This window comes from Oncorhynchus gorbuscha, linkage group LG21 (genome assembly GCF_021184085.1).
Source record: "Oncorhynchus gorbuscha isolate QuinsamMale2020 ecotype Even-year linkage group LG21, OgorEven_v1.0, whole genome shotgun sequence".
Taxonomy (NCBI): Eukaryota; Metazoa; Chordata; class Actinopteri; order Salmoniformes; family Salmonidae; genus Oncorhynchus; species Oncorhynchus gorbuscha.
Window position 1 is genome coordinate 7,953,296 of NC_060193.1, and position 18,850 is coordinate 7,972,145.

At 44.8% G+C, this 18,850-nt stretch overlaps 2 protein-coding genes across 2 annotated transcripts; one reads left to right on the forward strand and one right to left on the reverse strand.

Annotated features, from left to right (window-relative positions):
- Window positions 1–112: 112 nt before the first annotated feature.
- batf2 (basic leucine zipper ATF-like transcription factor 2) lies at window positions 113–6,886 on the reverse strand. The gene is made up of 3 exons (XM_046319978.1): window positions 6,544–6,886; window positions 5,297–5,416; window positions 113–2,168 (listed from the first exon to the last, which is right to left on the reverse strand). The coding sequence occupies exons 1-3, from the start codon at window positions 6,652–6,654 to the stop codon at window positions 1,353–1,355; spliced, it is 1,047 nt and encodes a 348-aa protein (XP_046175934.1). The 5' UTR covers window positions 6,655–6,886; the 3' UTR covers window positions 113–1,352.
- Window positions 6,887–12,902: 6,016 nt separating this feature from the next.
- arl2 (ADP-ribosylation factor-like 2) lies at window positions 12,903–14,516 on the forward strand. Its single transcript, XM_046319429.1, has 5 exons — window positions 12,903–13,133; window positions 13,538–13,648; window positions 13,777–13,939; window positions 14,073–14,153; window positions 14,343–14,516. The coding sequence occupies exons 1-5, from the start codon at window positions 13,069–13,071 to the stop codon at window positions 14,475–14,477; spliced, it is 555 nt and encodes a 184-aa protein (XP_046175385.1). The 5' UTR covers window positions 12,903–13,068; the 3' UTR covers window positions 14,478–14,516.
- The last annotated feature ends 4,334 nt before the right edge of the window (window positions 14,517–18,850 follow it).

Here is an 18,850-nt window from a genome sequence, read left to right on the forward strand (position 1 = left end):
CAGGAAGACTCCAGGCTGTAATCGCTGCCAAAGGTGCTTCAACAAAGTACTGAGTAAATGGTTCGAATGCCTATGTAAATGTGATATTTCTGTTTTTTTTTTTTTTTTGTAATACATTTGCAAACATTTCTAAAAACCTCTTTTTGCTTTGTCATTATGGGGTATTGTGTGTGTAGATTGATGAGGAAAAAAGACAATTTAATCAAATTTAGAATAAGGCTGTAATGTAATGTGGAGAAGGTCAAGGGGGTCTGAATACATTCTGAAGGCACTACCCAAGATGCATTGGTTCTGGCGGCGGCCCAACGTCTCATTAAGACACTTTATGTTGGAGTTTCCCTTATTTTGGCAGTTACCTGTATATCCTGTGTTTAAACCTAAATCTGGGATATTTTGAATATAGACGTAGTTTATATTGTACGAGATGTGGTTTTCCAAATATAGTCATATGCTATTCGTTTTGTCTGTAGCCTGTTCAATACATTTGCAGCTTTTTTTTCAATTAATTAAAATCACACTTAAAAGGTTTGAAAGTCCATTGAATTGTTGATTTTATACACAAATAAATTAACTCAATATGTGAGGTTCTAATGAAGAGTTAAAAAGATTATTACAATCAATCAATCAATCAATCAATTATTCTACACTCAAAGAAGTTGAACAGGGCCAATAGTCTGTTATGACCAATGAACAGGGCCAATAGTCTGTTATGACCAATGAACAGGGCCAATAGTCTGTTATGACCAATGAACAGGGCCAATAGTCTGTTATGACCAATGAACAGGGCCAATAGTCTGTTATGACCAATGAACAGGGCCAATAGTCTGTTCTGACCAATGAACAGGGCCAATAGTCTGTTATGACCAATGAACAGGGCCAATAGTCTGTTATGACCAATGAACAGGGCCAATAGTCTGTTATGACCAAGGAACAGGGCCAATAGTCTGTTATGACCAAGGAACAGGGCCGGTTAGTCAAAAACACAAACCGTGAATCAACATAACAGCTACAGAATTCCTCACAAGATGTGAACAACCATTACATGTGCTTGGTATATACATGTACCAAACACCAGAGTCCATCAATTTTAAGTGTCTTTCTGTTCTTTTCTACAGAAACCTAAATGAGTCTTTCACAGGGTGCCAGGAATCTTACTCCGTGAAAGACACATCATCACAGACGTTGGCTGTAGATCACCTAGTGGTTGTCTGCCGATGGACAGTGGAGATTCAACGTAGAAATTCGTCAGAAAATTGCCAGAAAATCAGTACTGATGTTCAGTGGTCAGAGGCAATAGGGCCGAGCAACCACCGGCTGATTTCAACCATTCGCCAAACAGTGTCATTGGTCCATTAGAACTCGCCCCAGGTGGGTGATGCAGGGTTGCAGAGCCAATCAGGACTGTCCAGGATGTCGGAGAGGGAAAATTCTATTGGGGGTTCAATGGCTGGGGTAGACAAGTTCAGAGGGTACATGGTCAGAGGGTAGGAGATTGGTGACAGAGTAGGAACAGGGATAGTTGGATGGGCAAGATTATTTATTGAGGTAGTTAGAGGGAAAATATTAGTTTTTGGGGTAATTGGAGAGGAACAAATATTGTTTGGGGCAATCAGAGAGGCATTATTAGATATTGGGGAATATAGAGTGGAAAGCAAAGGGTAGGGGTTAGTCACATGGGCAGTTGAAGGAACAGTGACGAGAGTGGGGAGTGGTAAACAAGTCCTCTGCTCTCCAGGTACTGGGGCAAGAAGAGAGCCCGGGGTAGTTTGAGGGGACACAGCGGGTGCCGGGGTGGTTTGAGGGGACACAGCGGGTGCCGGGGTAGTTTGAGGGGACACAGCGGGTGCCGGGGTGGTTTGAGGGGACACAGCGGGTGCCGGGGTGGTTTGAGGGGACACAGTGGGTGCCGGGGTGGTTTGAGGGGACACAGTGGGTGCCGAGGTGGTTTGAGGGGACACAGCGGGTGCCGGGGTAGTCACAGGGGCAATAGATGACGCGGAGGGGGACAGGATCTGGCAGCAGGGGATATTGGCGGGTATAGACGAGGGCCGGAGGGTGCAGGCAGATTCATGTTGCTCCAGGGTGGCTGTGTAGAGCTGGAACTCTCTTCTCAGACTAGCAATCTCCTTCTCTAGAGCTGAGTTAGAACTTTCCAAGGTCTGTAGATCCTAGATAGAGAGAGAGAGAGAGAGAGAGAGAGAGAGAGAGAGAGAGAGAGAGAGAGAGAGAGAGAGAGAGAGAGAGAGAGAGAGAGAGAGAGAGAGAGAGACAGAGAGACAGAGAGACAGACAGACAGACAGACAGAGAGAGAGAGAGAGAGAGAGAGAGAGAGAGAGAGAGAGAGAGAGAGAGAGAGAGAGAGAGAGAGAGAGAGAGAGAGAGAGAGAGAGAGAGAGAGAGAGAGAGAGAGAGAGAAGAGAGAGAGAGAGAGAGAGAGATAGAAAGAGAGAGAGAGAGAGAGAAAGAGAGAGAGAAAGAGAGAGAGAGAGAAAGATATGTTGGTTAGCATTGCTATTATTAGAAATACTAATATGCAAACACACACCAACCTACAGTGAGCTACAAAAGTGACATTTTTGTTGTTGTTGTTTTGGCTCTGTACTCCAGAACTTTGGATTTTAGATCAGACAGTGACTACGAGGTTGAGATGCAGACTGTCATCTTTAATTTGAGGGTGTTCTCATCCTTATCGTCTGAACCGTTTAGAAATTAATTAACTTTTTTGTACGTAGTCCCCCCCCATTTTAGGGACCAAAAGTATTGAGACAAATGAATGGTAAATAATGAATAATTATGAGTGACAAAGTTAGACACAAATATCATACATCCCCCCCAAAATGCTAACCTCCACTGTTATTGTAATGGTGAGAGGTTAGCATGTCTTGGGGGTATGCTAACTTCCACTGTTATTGTAATGGTGAGAGGTTAGCATGTATAATATTTGTAGGTATGATATTTGTGCTGATTCATTCAGGATTATCCATAATCATGGTAGCATTCACATTAATGTAGACGTGTTTAGAAACATTATATTCTTATTTACAATAAAAGTGACTCTAAAATGACACAATACATTATTTACCCTTCATTTCAATTGGGCACAAAATACTCTGAAACACAACCAAAACAAACTGCAAATGCATCCAACAAGTTTGTAGAGTCACAAGCTTGATGTCGTCAATACGTTCTATGAATATGGGACCAAATACTGAACTTTTGACTACTTTAATAAACAAGTGAATTTGTCCCAACACCCTTGGTCCCAAAAAATGTACAAAAAAGTGCTGTAATTTCTAAACTGTTCACCTGATATGAAAATACCCTCAAATTAAATATGACAGTCTGCACTTTAACCTCGTAGTAATTGTATCATTTAAAATCCAAAGTACTGGAGTACAGAGCCAAAATAATAATAATATATATATTTTTTTAATGGTCACTGCACCATTACCTTAGGAGCTCACTCCATTCCACTGGGGGGAACATTCCGTTCTTAGACAGAGGTAATTGTGATTTGAAGAGAGAGAAAGTGAAAGTTGGCTCTGATTCTAGGACAGCAGTTAGGGATAGCCTGCAGAGTTTCTGAACTAAACGGCCCTATAAAAATGTGTGCGTCTGACTGTCGGTGTTGGGGAAGCTACTCTGAAAATACAGTTCACCAAGTTACCAAGCTACCAAGCTACCAAGCTACTTTCACACTGGAAGAAGGAAAGCTACATGTTGGTGGTGTGTAGTTCCAGTAGTTAGCTACACCGCTACCTGGTAAAACAGTAGTGTGTAGTTCCAGTAGTTAGCTACACCGCTACATGGTAAAACAGTAGTGTGTAGTTCCAGTAGTTAGCTACACCGCTACATGGTAAAACAGTAGTGTGTAGTTCCAGTAGTTAGCTACACCGCTACCTGGTAAAACAGTAGTGTGTAGTTCAGTAGTTAGCTACACCGCTACCTGGTAAAACAGTAGTGTGTAGTTCCAGTAGTTAGCTACACCGCTACACTGGTAAAACAGTAGTGTGTAGTTCCAGTAGTTAGCTCCACCGCTACCTGGTAAAACAGTAGTGTGTAGTTCCAGTAGTTAGGTGGTGGTGGTGTGAGTGTCATAAATAAAGTGGCCACCCTATTCCCTATGTAGTGTACTATGAGGAAGGGAGAGAGGGAGTGAGTGAGGAGAGAGGCAGGGAGAGGTGAGAAGGTAGGAGAGAAGCAGGGAGAGGTAAGAGGGGGAGGAGAGAGGCAGGGAGGGTGAGAGGGGGAGGAGAGAGGCAGGGAGGGGTGAGAGGGGAGGAGAGAGGCAGGGAGGGGTGAGAGGGGGAGGCAGGAAGGGGTGAGAGGGGGAGGGGTGAGAGGGGGAGGAGAGAGGCAGGGAGGGGTGAGAGGGGGAGGAGAGAGGCAGGGAGGGTTTCTCTTTAGAGCAAGGGTTTCCCAGAAATGCTCTGACTGCACAGGCAGATTGCATCACACACACACACCATCGTTATCGATCCCTGACCCTCTCTGTGAGTAACCAGCCTTACTATAAACCACATGCATGAGAGTACACACAGGAGGAAGTGACCAATGGGAAGGTGGGAGGTATGGGGAGAGAGTTAGAGAGAGAGAGAGAGAGAGAGAGAGAGAGAGAGAGAGAGAAAGAGAGAGAAAGACAGAGAGAGAGACAGATAAAGAGAGAGAGAGACAGAGGCCGCGAGAGATAAAGAGACAGAGAGAGATAAAGAGAGAGACAGATAAAGAGAGAGATAAAGAGAGAGAAAGAGATAAAGAGAGAGAAACAGGTAAAGAGAGACCGAGAGAGATAAAGAGAGAGAAAGAGAAAGAGAGAGAGAGAGACAGAGGCCGCGAGAGATAAAGAGACAGAGAGAGATAAAGAGAGAGAGACAGATAAAGATAAAGAGAGAGAAACAGGTAGAGAGACCGAGAGAGATAAAGAGAGAGAGAGAGAGAAAGAGATATACATAATATGACACTTGAAATGTCTTCAATTCTTTTGGAACTTTTGAAAGTGTAATGTTTAGTGTTCATTTTCTATTTAACTTTTGTTTATTATCTATTTCACTTGCTTTGACAATGTAAACATATGTTTCCCATGCCAATAAAGACCTTACATTTAAATAGAAATGAGAGCGAGAGAGAGAGTTGAGGATGAAAGAGAGAAAATGAAAATATACAAGACAAGTTAAGAAGTGAGAGAGAAAGAAAAAGAGAAAGGAAAAGAGAGTTAGAGAGAACAAAGAACACGAGAGAAAGAGAGGATAAAGAAGAGGAGAGAAATCTGGGTTAAAGATAAAGGAGCCAGACTGACCTGGTGGAGAATGTCTGCTCTCTCCGTCTGTTTTTTCCTGCTCTTCCTGGCAGCGTCTCTGTTCTTCACTCTTCTTTTACCTCTCCGGTCCACACGCACTCCTTTCTGTCCTCCTCTCTCCTGGAAATGAAATGTGTGATCAACTCAGTAACATACAGGTTGTAATACACCTTAATACAAATAAAACAATGTTCTTTATCCCCTGATCTGACCACCTGTACACTCAGGTGATCTGTAACTAGTGATCTGACCACCTGTACACTCAGGTGATCTGTAACTAGTGATCTGACCACCTGTACACTCAGGTGATCTATAACTAGTGATCTGACCACCTGTACACTCAGGTGATCTATAACTAGTGATCTGACCACCTGTACACTCAGGTGATCTATAACTAGTGATCTGACCACCTGTACACTCAGGTGATCTATAACTAGTGATCTGACCACCTGACACATAACCTGATCTGACCACCTCAGGTGATCTGTAACTAGTGATCTGACCACCTGTACACTCAGGTGATCTGTAACTAGTGATCTGACCACCTGTACACTCAGGTGATCTATAACTAGTGATCTGACCACCTGTACACTCAGGTGATCTATAACTAGTGATCTGACCACCTGTACACTCAGGTGATCTATAACTAGTGATCTGACCACCTGTACACTCAGGTGATCTATAACTAGTGATATGACCACCTGTACACTCAGGTGATCTATAACTAGTGATCTGACCACCTGTACACTCAGGTGATCTATAACTAGTGATATGACCACCTGTACACTCAGGTGATCTATAACTAGTGATCTGATCACCTGTATGCCCAAATGATCTATAACTAGTGATCTGACCACCTGTACACTCAGGTGATCTATAACTAGTGATCTGACCAACTGTACACTCAGGTGATCCATAACTAGTGATCTGACCACCTGAACACTCAGGTGATCTATAACTAGTGATATGACCACCTGTATGACCAGGTTATAACCCTTTTTGGTCGTGGAGAGCTACAAGATGTGCTGCAAATGTTTTACTGCTGGGCTGGAACAAAACCCTGCACATCATATAGGAACACTGGTTGCTGTTTTATAGTCTACTACAGATGCAGAACTGAGAATGTATTACACCAGCATCACAAACAATTTGATCATCATTTCAGTATCTCAATACTTATACTAGAATATAAGTGATTAATTATGCAACGACTTGCTATTAATATCCCAATAAACAGTGTAACTTACCGATTCAGATGGGCTTGGGCAGTCCTCACCGGAGAAAGACGTGCCGCTGCCTTCTGATCGCGAGTCGACGAAGGATGCCACCAGCGGCATATCTGTTAGTAAAGGTCCCATATGACGCACCGTAAACCGCAGCAGCAAATGAAGGGAACGTTTCTAAACGGCCACGGGCAAAGATGTATGCATTTCCTTTTCACGACTGGAGATGGGGACAACGGTATTCCTATGATCTTCTCAACTTGTTGTAAAACCCTACAGCGCCTCCTTGGATAAATGGGCAGGATATTGGCTGTCAGTTTACCTGCAGACGTCTCTTTACGCTTGTATTGCAGAAGCTGGAACGTCCTTTCACTCTTATAATGCTTGTAGAAACCGCCCATCTGTTTGTACAATAGGGCAGAACCTTAAGGAGGGAAAGAGAGGGAAGGGGGGCTAGGGTCTTGTGCTTTCAGTTTCAGTTTATTTTAAATGGCCTGGTTGCAAAGTAACAGGAGGAAGTTGATCAATGGGCGCGCGGCGGACATGACCATATTTGACCGTGCTTTTTTTTTCGAAACCACGTGCTGGGAATTTTATGAATGGTAGGAAGTGTAGACAATGTCAAGCAGAAACGTGGAGATTTATATATGATTATTCTTTTGTTGTATTATTATAATGTATTTTTTTATTGCAATAATCATAACAATATTCCACATCAACACAGGGACATTCCTGCGAATAAAATGAAAAAATAAATAGAATACAAGTTGAACCCCCAATTGTTTTGGGTTGAAATAAATAACTCAAATAACAATAATTCAGAGCATAATTTATATTTGACAAGGCAATGAGACATTATTAACAGACATTCAGAGACATGACGACTCATCATTTTTCCAACAAAGTTTCAGAAGTTTGAGGGATTTATAAAATTGTAACAGTTCAAATAAAATAAAATAAAAAAAAAATTAATAAATAAAACATTTTTCTACACATTTACATTTCCGAATATAATATTTGGCCAAGAGAATAATAATGTTAATACAATTGTTATGATCGGAATTACAACGATAAACATAATGCCATTTAACATCATTCAAGGTAAACATCGGTCATTCTGGAGATTTTTTACACACCATTCATGAATTTCGATCCATAGTTTACTAGACTGGCGGCATGAAGACAATGAATGTTCTACAGACTCTGAATCAGAGGAACAAAAAACAAGATGGAAGAAAATATTTTAAAATTACTTTCTTTAACTTTCGAGATAAATGGACAATTAAAGGTAGTTGCTTTTGACCACAGTATGGGTTGGTCACATCTGTCACGTTCTGACCATACTTCTTTTGTGTTTTCCTTGTTTTAGTGTTGGTCAGGACGTGAGCTGGGTGGGCATTTTAATGTTGGATGTCTAGTTTGTCTGTTTCTGTGTTTGGGCCTGATATGGTTCTCAATCAGAGGCAGGTGTTAGTCGTTGTCTCTGATTGGGAGCCATATTTAGGTTGCCTGTTTTGTCATTGTGGGTTGTGGGTGATTGTCTATGTCTAGTTGCATGTTAGCACTATGTTTCATTAGCAGTCACGGTCGTTTGTTGTTTTGTTAGCTTGTTCAGTTTTTCATCATTCAATAAAATAATGCATTCATACCACGCTGCGCTTTGATCCGCTTCATACGACGATCGTGACAGAATCACCCACCAACCAAGGACCAAGCGGCGTGGTGACAGGCAGCGGCAGCAGGAACAGCGCGAGGAGTACTGGACACGGGAGGATGAGTTGGACGGTAAAGGACCCTGGGCACAGCCAGGAGAATATCGCCGCCCCAAAGAAGAGCTGGAGACAGCGAAGGCGGAGAGGCGCTGGTATGAGGAGGCAGCACGGCAGCGCGGCTGGAAGCCCGAGAGTCAGCCCCAAAAATGTATTGGGGGGGGCACCCAGGAAGTGTGGCGAAGCCAGGTAGGAGACCTGCGCCAACTTCCTGTGCTTACTGGGGGGCGAGAGAGACCGGGAAGGCACCGTGTTATGCTGTGGAGCGCACGGTGTCCCCAGTGCGGGTGCATAGCCCGGTGCGGTACATACCAGCTCCTCGCATCGGCCGGGCTAGAGTGGGCATCGAGCCAGGTGCCATGAAGCCGACTCTAAGCATCTGGTCTCCAGTGCGTCTCCTTTGGCCGGCATACATGGCACCAGCCTTACGCATGGTGTCCCCAGTTAGCCTGCACAGCCCAGTGCGGGCTATTCCACCTCGCCGCACTGGCAGGGCAACCGGGAGCATTCAACCAGGTAAGGTTGGGCAGGCTCGGTGCTCAAGAGCTCCAGTGCTCCTGCACGGTCCGGTCTATCACCAGCCCTCCAGTGGCAGCCCCCCGCACCAGGGTGTCTCTCCTTCTCATCCCTACAGGTGCTCCCGCCTCTCCAGCGCTGCCGGAGTCTCCCGCCTGTCCGGCACTGCCAGAGATTCCGCCCCTCAGTCCAGAGGCACCAGAGCCCCTCAGTCCAGAGGTGCCAGAGGCCCTCAGTCCAGAGGCGCCAGAACTCCTCCGTCCAGCGCTGCCAGAGCCTTCCTCCTCTCCAGCGCTGCCGGAGTCTCCAGTCTGCCCAGCGCCACCTGAGCTGCCCGTCTGCCCTGCACCATCAGAGTCTCCCGTCTGTCCAGAGCTGCTAGACTCTCCTGTCTGTCCAGAGCTGCTAGAGTCTCCCATCCGTCCAGAGCTGCTAGAGTCTCCCATCCGTCCAGAGCTGCTAGAGTCTCCCGTCTGTCCAGAGCTGCTAGAGTCTCCCGTCTGTCCAGAGCTTCTAGAGTCTCCCGTCTGTCCAGAGCTTCTAGAGTCTCCCGTCTGTCCAGAGCTGCTAGAGTCTCCCGTCTGTCCAGAGCTGCTAGAGTCTCCCATCTGTCCAGAGCTGCTAGAGTCTCCCGTCTGTCCAGAACTGTTAGAGTCTCCCGTCTGTCCAGAGCTGCTAGAGTCTCCCGTCTGTCCAGAGCTGCTAGAGTCTCCCATCTGTCCAGAGCTGCTAGAGTCTCCCGTCTGTCCAGAACTCTCTCCCGTCTGTCCAGAGCTGTTAGCCGCCAGCCTCCAGAGCCGCCAGAGCTGTCCAGAGCTGCCAGAGCCGCCAGCCTGTCCAGAGCCGCCAGAGCCGCCAGCCTGTCCAGAGCCGCCAGAGCCGCCAGTCTGTCCAGAGCCGCCAGTGCCGCCAGTCAGCAGGGAGCCGCCAGGGCCACCATTCGGCCAGGATCCGCCAGAGCCGCCATTCGGCCAGGATCCGCCAGGGTCGCCATTCGGCCAGGATCCGCCAGAGCCGCCAGTCAGCCAGGATCCGCCAGAGCCGCCAGTCAGCCAGGATCTGCCAGAGTCGTCAGCCAGGATCTGCCAGAGTCGTCAGCCAGAATCTGCCAGAGTCGTCAGCCAGTCCGGAGCTGCCCTTCAGTCCTGAGCTGCCCTTCAGTCCCGAGCTGCCCTTCAGTCCTGGGCTGCCCTTCAGTCCCGAGCTGCCCGAGCAGTCATAATGTCAATCAACGCGAGGAATTTCGCTGACACAGATCGTGGATAGGCTGTAGACATAGGCCTACTTACAGTTGAAGTCGGAAGTTTACATACACTTAGGTTGGAGTCATTAAAACTCATTTTTCAACCACTCCACAAATGTCTTGTTAACAAATTATAGTTTTGGCAAGTAGGTTAGGGCATCTACTATGTGCATGACACAAGTCATTTTTCCAACAATTGTTTACAGACAGATTATTTATCTTATAATTCACTGTATCACAATTCCAGTGGGTCAGAAGTTTACATACACCAAGTTGACTGTGCCTTTAAACAGCTTGGAAAATTCCAGAATATTATGTTATGGCTTTAAAAGCTTCTGATAGGCTAGTTGACATCATTTGAATCAATTGGAGGTGAAACTGTGGATGTATTTCAAGGCCTACCTTCAAACACAGTACCTCTTTGCTTGACATCATGGGAAAATCAAAAGAAATCAGCCAAGACCTCAGAAAAAAAATTGTGGACCTCCACAAGTCTGGTTCATTCTTGGGAGCAATTTCCAAACTCCTGAAGGTACCATGTTCATCTGTAAAAGCAATAGTACGCAAGTATAAACACCATGAGACCACACAGCAGTCATACCGCTCAGGAAGGAGACGCGTTCTGTCTCCTAGAGATTAACATTTTTTGGTGCAAAAAGTGCAAATCAATCCCAGAACAACAGAAAAGGACCTTGTGAAGATGCTGGAGGAAACAGGTACGAAAATATCTATATCCACAGTAAAACGAGTCCAATATCGACATAACCTGAGCAAGGAAGAAGCCACTCAAAACCGCCATAAAAAAAGACAGACTATGGTTTGCAACTGCACATGGGGACAAAGTTCGTACTTTTTGGAGAAATGTCCTCTGGTCTGATGACAAAATAAAACTGTTTGGCCATAATGACCATCGTTATTTTTAGAGGAAAAAGGGGGAGGCTTGCAAGCCGAAGAACACCATCCCAACCTTGAAGCACGGAGGTTAGCAGCATCATGTTGTGGGGGTGCTTTGCTGCAGGAGGGACTGGTGCACTTCACAAAATAGATGGCATCATGAGGGAAGAAAATTATGTGGATATGTTGAAGCAACATCTCAAGACATTAGTCAGGAAGTTAAAGCTTGGTCGCAAATTGGTCTTACAAATAGACAATGACCCCAAGCATACTTCCAAATTTGTGGCAAAATGGCATTAAGGACAACAAAGTCAAGGTATTGGAGTGGCCATCAAAAAGCCCTGACCTCAATCCTGTAGAACATTTGTGGGCAGAACTGAAAAAGTGTGTGCGAGCAGGGAGGCCTACAAACCTGACTCAGTTACACCAGCTGTGTCAGGAGGAATGGGACAAAATTCACCCAACTTATTGTGGGAAGCATGTGGAAGGCTACCTGAACCGTTTGACCCAAGTTAAACAATTTAAAGGCAATACTACCAAATACTAATTGAGTGTATGTAAACTTCTGACCCACTGGGAATGTGAAGAAGAAGAAATAAAAGCTGAAATAATTCTGACATTTCACATTCTTAAAATAAAGTGGTGATCCTAACTGACCCCAGACAATGATTTTTCTAAGATATATTTTGAGTAAATCAGGTAGATTGTTTGCTACATACGATTGTTGTTACACATTACTACAAAGATCAACATAATCTTCATAGTCTTATCAAGAATCGAACAAGAAACGTCAAATAACTGACCAAATGATTTGATCATTAACTGGATATACGAAAGTATGTGGACACGCCTTCAAATGACTTTCAACCACACCATTTGCTGACAGGTGTATAAAATCGAGCACACAGCCATGCAATCTCCATAGACACACATTGGCAGTAGAATGGCTTTACTGAAGAGCTCAGTGACTTTCAACGTGGCACCATCATTTAAATATATATAAATATATATATTTAAAAACCTTTATTTGACTAGGCAAGTCACTTAAGAACAAATTATTTTTTACAATGACGGCCTACACCGTCCAAACCCGGACCACGCTGGGCCAATTGTGCGCCGCCCTATGGGACTCCCAATCACGGCCGGTTGTGATTCCGCCTGGATAGGATGCCACTTTTCCAGCAAGTCAGTTAATCAAATTTCTTCCCCGCTAGAGCTGCCCCGGCCAACTGTATGTGCTGTTATTGTGAAGTGGAAAGTCTAAGCCACACAACTCCATATTAATGCCCATGATTTTGGCATGAGATGTTCGACAGCAGGTGTCCACATTCTTTTGGTCATGTAGTGTATGTCTATTAAGAGAAGAATAAACAACTCTAAGCCCAATGACACTACAGCCTGGTGTCCATAAAATGTCTCCATAAAATGTAAAGTGTGGATTTAACCAATAATCTATAATTAAGTAAGAATTGTTATTTTTGAACAATCTAATGCCTACAATATCTCCTAACATTGTCGTCCCTGATATGAACCGCGTGTTGCGCTATTTTGTCACAAAATCTAAGGTCGTCACTAGTTACCACAGCCACAAAGTCATATAGCCTGCCTATTTCTACAATTCCTCTTCTTAAAATGAGATTTAAACCTAACCCCACTGCTAACCTTATACCCAGCCCTAACCAAGACCCAAAAAGCACATTCCTTTTTGTTTTCATTCATTTTTACAATATAGCCAATTTGACCTTTTCGCTGTGGTAACTAGTGGAAACCAAAATATACGTTTCCAAACGTTTGTTGCTCCCTCTGAATTAACACAGCCGCGCCTTTGCCTTGGTGGCGGTTTACGAATCAAATAGCCTAAAGCCTTTTGAGTGACGCTGACGTCAACCAATCATATTTTTATCGGAAGCTTGTCCCAAACATTCACCAATCCACGATTAGAGTGGGCGGGACTACTTTAGTATCAACTTCCTGCTTGTCTTGGAGCTCCGTGCTTGTTTCAGATAGCAACGGTCATGAGAGACAATTTATGTGTTGATATTATAACCAAAAGTTAAAACATTATACTACTATTTATCTTGTGTTACTTCCGTTTTATATTAAATAGTTTATCAAACGTTCGTCACGATGGGTTTGCTGACAATACTGAAGAAAATGAAGCACAAGGAGCGAGAGATGCGACTCCTTATGTTGTATCCTTTTTTGCTGCAATGAAATTAGAGTTGTGATGAGTTAGTTAGCTATGATGTTTACCTATCTATATCTACATGACTATATGTACTAGATAAACCACTTTCATCCGCGTATCTACCTATGTGATCGGACTCGTTTTGTCACCTGCCTTTGGGCCTGATACATTTGTGTTTTTTAAAGTGGCCATTTCGCTGTAGTCATCTTGCTTCGCTTGTCAGCTAGTAGGCTAAGCTAGCTACTATCTACCAGTCACATCCATAGCTAGGCTACATATCTTGCCATGTTTATAAGCTACGTTTGTTAACCCACTGGCTAACATGGTTAAAACGATGATGTGTGTGTCACCCTCTAATCTGTACAGATGCCCCCCCGGCCATTCCCAGTCCTTAACCATGTACTGCAGGGGCTTAGACAACGCTGGTAAGACCACTATTCTGAAGAAGTTCAATGGGGAGGATGTGAGTACCATCTCTCCTACACTGGGGTTCAACATCAAAACCTTGGAACATAAAGGGTAAGTCAAAACACACCAGCATCATCGGCAGAGTCATGTTACACCTCTTCTCTTAGGCAGATGGAGAAAACATGCCTTTCCTTAACTCCTCTCTTTTCATCGTCTTCTCATCCCGTCGTCCTCCTCAGGTTCAAGTTAAACATCTGGGACGTGGGCGGTCAGAAATCCCTTCGTTCTTACTGGAGGAACTACTTTGAGAGCACCGATGGGTTGGTGTGGGTGGTGGACAGCGCAGACAGACTGAGACTGGAGGACTGCAGACAGGAACTTAGCTCTCTGCTGATGGAGGAGGTACACACACACACACAGAGGAGTAAACACACCAAAAACTCACACACACGCATGGGGAACATTTATGAATTACTAACTGTTGATGTCTCGCTCCCTTTATCTACCCTCTCTTTTTCTCTCTCTTCCTCTCTAGAGGTTATCAGGAGCTACTCTCCTGGTGTTCGCCAACAAACAGGACCTTCCTGGATCCCTGAGTAAAGAGACCATTCGAGAGGTGGGAACGCCCACCCCATACACACACACACAATTTCTGTGTTTTTACCATCCCGTGGGTTGATAACTAATTTCATGTCTAATACTTGTATTCATCTATTACTCTCTCTGTGTGTGTGTGTGTGTGTGTGTGTGTGTGTGTGTGTGTGTGTGTGTGTGTGTGTGTGTGTGTGTGTGTGTGTGTGTGTAGGCCCTGGGTCTGGATGACATTAAGACCCACCACTGGTGTATCATCGGCTGCAGTGCTGTGACAGGAGAGAACCTACTGACCGGAGTAGACTGGCTACTGGATGACATCGCTGCACGCGTCTTCACTGCAGATTAACATCCTGGGTGTTGCATTAATAAAACACATCTGAAGAAGCTTCAGTGTTTCTCAACCTCCACTCTGTGGGATGTTGTTAGCTGACAACATAATCACTTCTATAATGCTAGTTTTAGGGGAAGTTTCAGTCCAGGACCAGGGTTAATTGGTTTCCAGTCTGGGTACCAGGACTAGGGTTAATTGGTTTCCAGTCTGGGTACCAGGACTAGGGGTTAATTGGTTTCCAGTCTGGGTACCAGGACCAGGGGTTAATTGGTTTCCAGTCTGGGTACCAGGACCAGGGTTAATTGGTTTCCAGTCTGGGTACCAGGACTAGGGGTTAATTGGTTTCCAGTCTGGGTACCAGGACCAGGGTTAATTGGTTTCCAGTCTGGGTACCAGGACTAGGGGTTAATTGGTTTCCAGTCTGGGTACCAGGACTAGGGGTTAATTGGTTTCTAGTCTGGGTACCAGGACTAGGGGTTAATTGGTTTCCAGTCTGGGTACCAGGACTAGGGGTTAATTGGTTTCCAGTCTGGGTACCAGGACCAGGGTTAATTGGTTTCCAGTCCAGGACCAGGGTTAATTGGTTTCCAGTCTGGGTACCAGGGTTAATTGGTTTCCAGTCTGGGTACCAGGGTTAATTGGTTTCCAGTCCAGGACTAGGGTTAATTGGTTTCCAGTACCAGGGTTAATTGGTTTCCAGTCTGGGTACCAGGACCAGGGTTAATTGGTTTCCAGTCCAGGACTAGGGTTAATTGGTTTCCAGTCCAGGACTAGGGTTAATTGGTTTCCAGTCCAGGACCAGGGTTAATTGGTTTCCAGTCTGGGTACCAGGACTAGGGTTAATTGGTTTCCAGTCTGGGTACCAGGACCAGGGTTAATTGGTTTCCAGTCTGGGTACCAGGGTTAATTGGTTTCCAGTCCAGGACCAGGGTTAATTGGTTTCCAGTCTGGGTACCAGGACTAGGGGTTAATTGGTTTCCAGTCTGGGTACCAGGACCAGGGTTAATTGGTTTCCAGTCTGGGTACCAGGACCGGGGTTAATTGGTTTCCAGTCTGGGTACCAGGACCAGGGTTAATTGGTTTCCAGTCTGGGTACCAGGACCAGGGTTAATTGGTTTACAGTCTGGGTACCAGGACCAGGGTTAATTGGTTTCCAGTCCAGGACTAGGGTTAATTGGTTTACAGTCTGGGTACCAGGACTAGGGTTAATTGGTTTCCAGTCTGGGTACCAGTGTGTTTGTGACATCATGCCCCTGTACTGCTTGTCATGTCAAACAACAAGGAGGGGGATGACATCACAAAGCACATTTTTAGAAAGATACCGGTAAGCTTGAAATGTCCGTGGTCTAATTGACTCAACGACCAAAACGCACATCAGCGTTTTGATTGAACTCAAACCAATGAATTTGCTGTTGTTTATGATAATGAGTTGGCTGACTCAGTGATGCTGCTGTGTCGTACACCTGTCAGATCTGTTAGGCTGCTACTAGACAGTAGCATCATACTGACTGATGTTTACAGCGGGTGGTTGGTTGGTTTTCTGCCAACTAGTGCCTCACTTCAATGCATCTGTTATTCAAATTCAGTCACCCCACCATGGTTAGTGTTGGTGTATAACTCTATATTAAATTCAGTCACTCCACCATGGTTAGTGTTGGTGTATAACTGTATATTAAGTTCAGTCACCCCACCATGGTTAGTGTTGGTGTATAACTGTATATGAAATTCAGTCACCCCACCATGGTTAGTGTTGGTGTATAACTGTATATTAACTTCAGTCACCCCACCATGGTTGATGTTGGTGTATAACTGTATATTAAATTCAGTCACCCCACCATGGTTAGTGTTGGTGTATAACTGTATATTAAATTCAGTCACCCCACCATGGTTAGTGTTGGTGTATAACTGTATATTAAATTCAGTCACCCCACCATGGTTAGTGTTGGTGTATAACTGTATATTAAATTTGGTTTGACTTCATGTCTTGAAAAGTGGTGGCACAGCTAGTGATTCTAGGTTCGAGCCCAGGCTCTGTCGCAGTCGGCCGCGACCGGGAGGTCCATGGGGCGACGCACAATTGGCCTAGGGTCGTCCGGGTTAGGGAGGGTTTGGCCGGCAGGGATATCCTTGTCTCATCACACACTAACGACTCCTGTGGTGGGCCGGGCACAGTGCACACTGACCAGGTCGCCAGGTGTACGGTATTTCCTCCAACACTTTGGTGCGGCTGGCTTCCTGGTTGGATGTGCGTTGTGTGAAGAAGCAGTATGGCTTGGTTGGGTTGTGTTTTGGAGGACGCATGGCTCTCGACCTTCGCCTCTCCTGAGTCCGTACGGGAGTTGCAGCAATGAGACAAGACTGTAACTACCAATTAGATACCATGGTGGGACAAGACTGTAACTACCAATTAGATACCACGAAATTGGGTATACAAAAGAAAATAAAGATATCCCTCTAGTGGTGTGGGGATGTGGGGATGTGCTTTGGCAAAGTGGGTGAGGTTATATCCTGCCTGGTTGGCCCTGTCCGGGAGTATCATCGGACGGGGCCACAGTGTCTCCCAAGCCCTCCTGCCTCCAGTATTTATGTCGCCATAGCACGACTATTATTTGAGTGTTTGAATCTATGAATGTTTGAACATCTTGGCCATGTACTGTTATAATCTCCACCCGGCACAGCCAGAAGAGGACTGGCCACCCCTCAAGACCTGGTTCCTTTCTGGTTCCTGCCAATCTAGGGAGTTTTTCCTAGCCACTGTGCTTCTACATCTGCATTGCTTGCTATTTGGGGTTTTAGGCTGGGTTTCTGTACAGCACTTTGTTACATCGGCTGATGTAAAAAGGGCTTCAAAAATACATTTGATTGAGGCATCACTACAGACCCTGGTTTGAATCCAGGCAGTATCACAACCGGCTGTGATTGGGAGTCCCATACGCCGGCACACAATTGGCCCAGCATCGTCCGGGTCAGGTTTTGGCCCGAAGTAGGCCGTCATTGTAAATAAGGTTTTTGTTCTTAACTGGACTTGCCTAGGTAAATAAAAATAAATTTGGCACTAATGTTCAATGTCAGGCTAAGACCTTTAAATTTGACAGAAAATACCATCCATCTGAGTGATAAAAGGCATTTTCTACCAATAATATATATTTTTTAAATACATTGTCACATACACTAATAGTCATAATTCCTGATCACATTTTGCCAAAAATTATTTGACTGTTGCATTCTGTGGCGCCACTAGAGACATACAGGTATTGTATCCAGTGTTCTGCTGCACTATCCCAGTTCACCACTAGAGACATACAGGTTTTGCATCCTACTAACTAGAAGAGGAAATATGTGGAAAAAGTGAGGATGGAGACGGAAGAGGAAGCGAGACTACCACTCCCTGTACACTTTTTTTTTGTATTCAATTAACTAGGCAGACCAGACCCAGCTGATATAGAGAGCAATAGTAATGGCATATTTTTGTTAGGATTTGTTCAACAAACTAATGCGGAGTTTGTGCCTATTGGAAAATGTTTGTAGATCAACACTGAAAACAAGATCTGTGGTAAATTTAGGCTTAAACCTTTTTCTGGGATCAGCTAACGTCACAGAATTGAAGCATTTGTCCTGAAATTAAAAGCACCTGTTATAATGGTCATGTTAACTGATCTCAGAAAATGTGGAATCTCCTAAAAGCCCATTTATGCTTGACAGGAAAATGTGATCGGTGCCATATAGATGGTGTGACGCAGACCAGTACTGAACGGCGCGCAATATTTAATGTACAATACGGCCTTTTCCCCCTCCTGCTAAATCACCAAAATTCGAATGTAACCATTTTTTAAAAAACTAGCCCAAGAATGTAATATTTGTAATCTCAGTAACCAATATTCAGTACATATTTAACCAATATTGGTTACTTTGAGGTAGTGCAATCAGAGGAAACGCTGACCACCTTGTAGTGGTCAGAGCCCAAATAGAGTTCCCTACCACTGTGAGCTTCACATTTTGTAACTATTCGGAGGGCTCCACACAGCTCCACATTGATACGATTGTGTTTATACAGGACCTACAGTCAACAAAACAGCTATGAGAAATGAATGCCCTGATTTACGCAGAGGCCACAATCACCGTAAATGCAATCGGATTGACCATGCGGCGCCTAGAAACCTGTGCCGGTTTTCGCCGTTAATCCCAAAATCATATTCTTTCCAACATAGGAATGGTTGAATGAACCAGAGGTAACTCATTTCGGGTTTTGAGGGACTACAAGCTGGCAAACTGTTGCATTGATGTTCATGCGATACACCCAGTTAAATACACCGGAATTAATTTCACCCAATTGTAAAGAGCCCGAGTGTGCACTTTAGTTATCCACCATTTTCGGCGGTAAGGATTTC

Coding starts and splice junctions, on each gene's coding strand:
- batf2 (XM_046319978.1), bottom strand. CDS start 6,654: ATGGGACCTTTACTAACAGATATGCCGCTGGTGGCATCCTTCGTCGAC. Junction 5,417..6,543: donor GCCCAAGCCCATCTGAATCG/GTAAGTTACACT, acceptor TTTCATTTCCAG/GAGAGAGGAGGACAGAAAGG. Junction 2,169..5,296: donor GAGCAGACATTCTCCACCAG/GTCAGTCTGGCT, acceptor CTCTCTATCTAG/GATCTACAGACCTTGGAAAG.
- arl2 (XM_046319429.1), top strand. CDS start 13,069: ATGGGTTTGCTGACAATACTGAAGAAAATGAAGCACAAGGAGCGAGAG. Junction 13,649..13,776: donor AAAACCTTGGAACATAAAGG/GTAAGTCAAAAC, acceptor CGTCCTCCTCAG/GTTCAAGTTAAACATCTGGG. Junction 13,940..14,072: donor GCTCTCTGCTGATGGAGGAG/GTACACACACAC, acceptor CTTCCTCTCTAG/AGGTTATCAGGAGCTACTCT.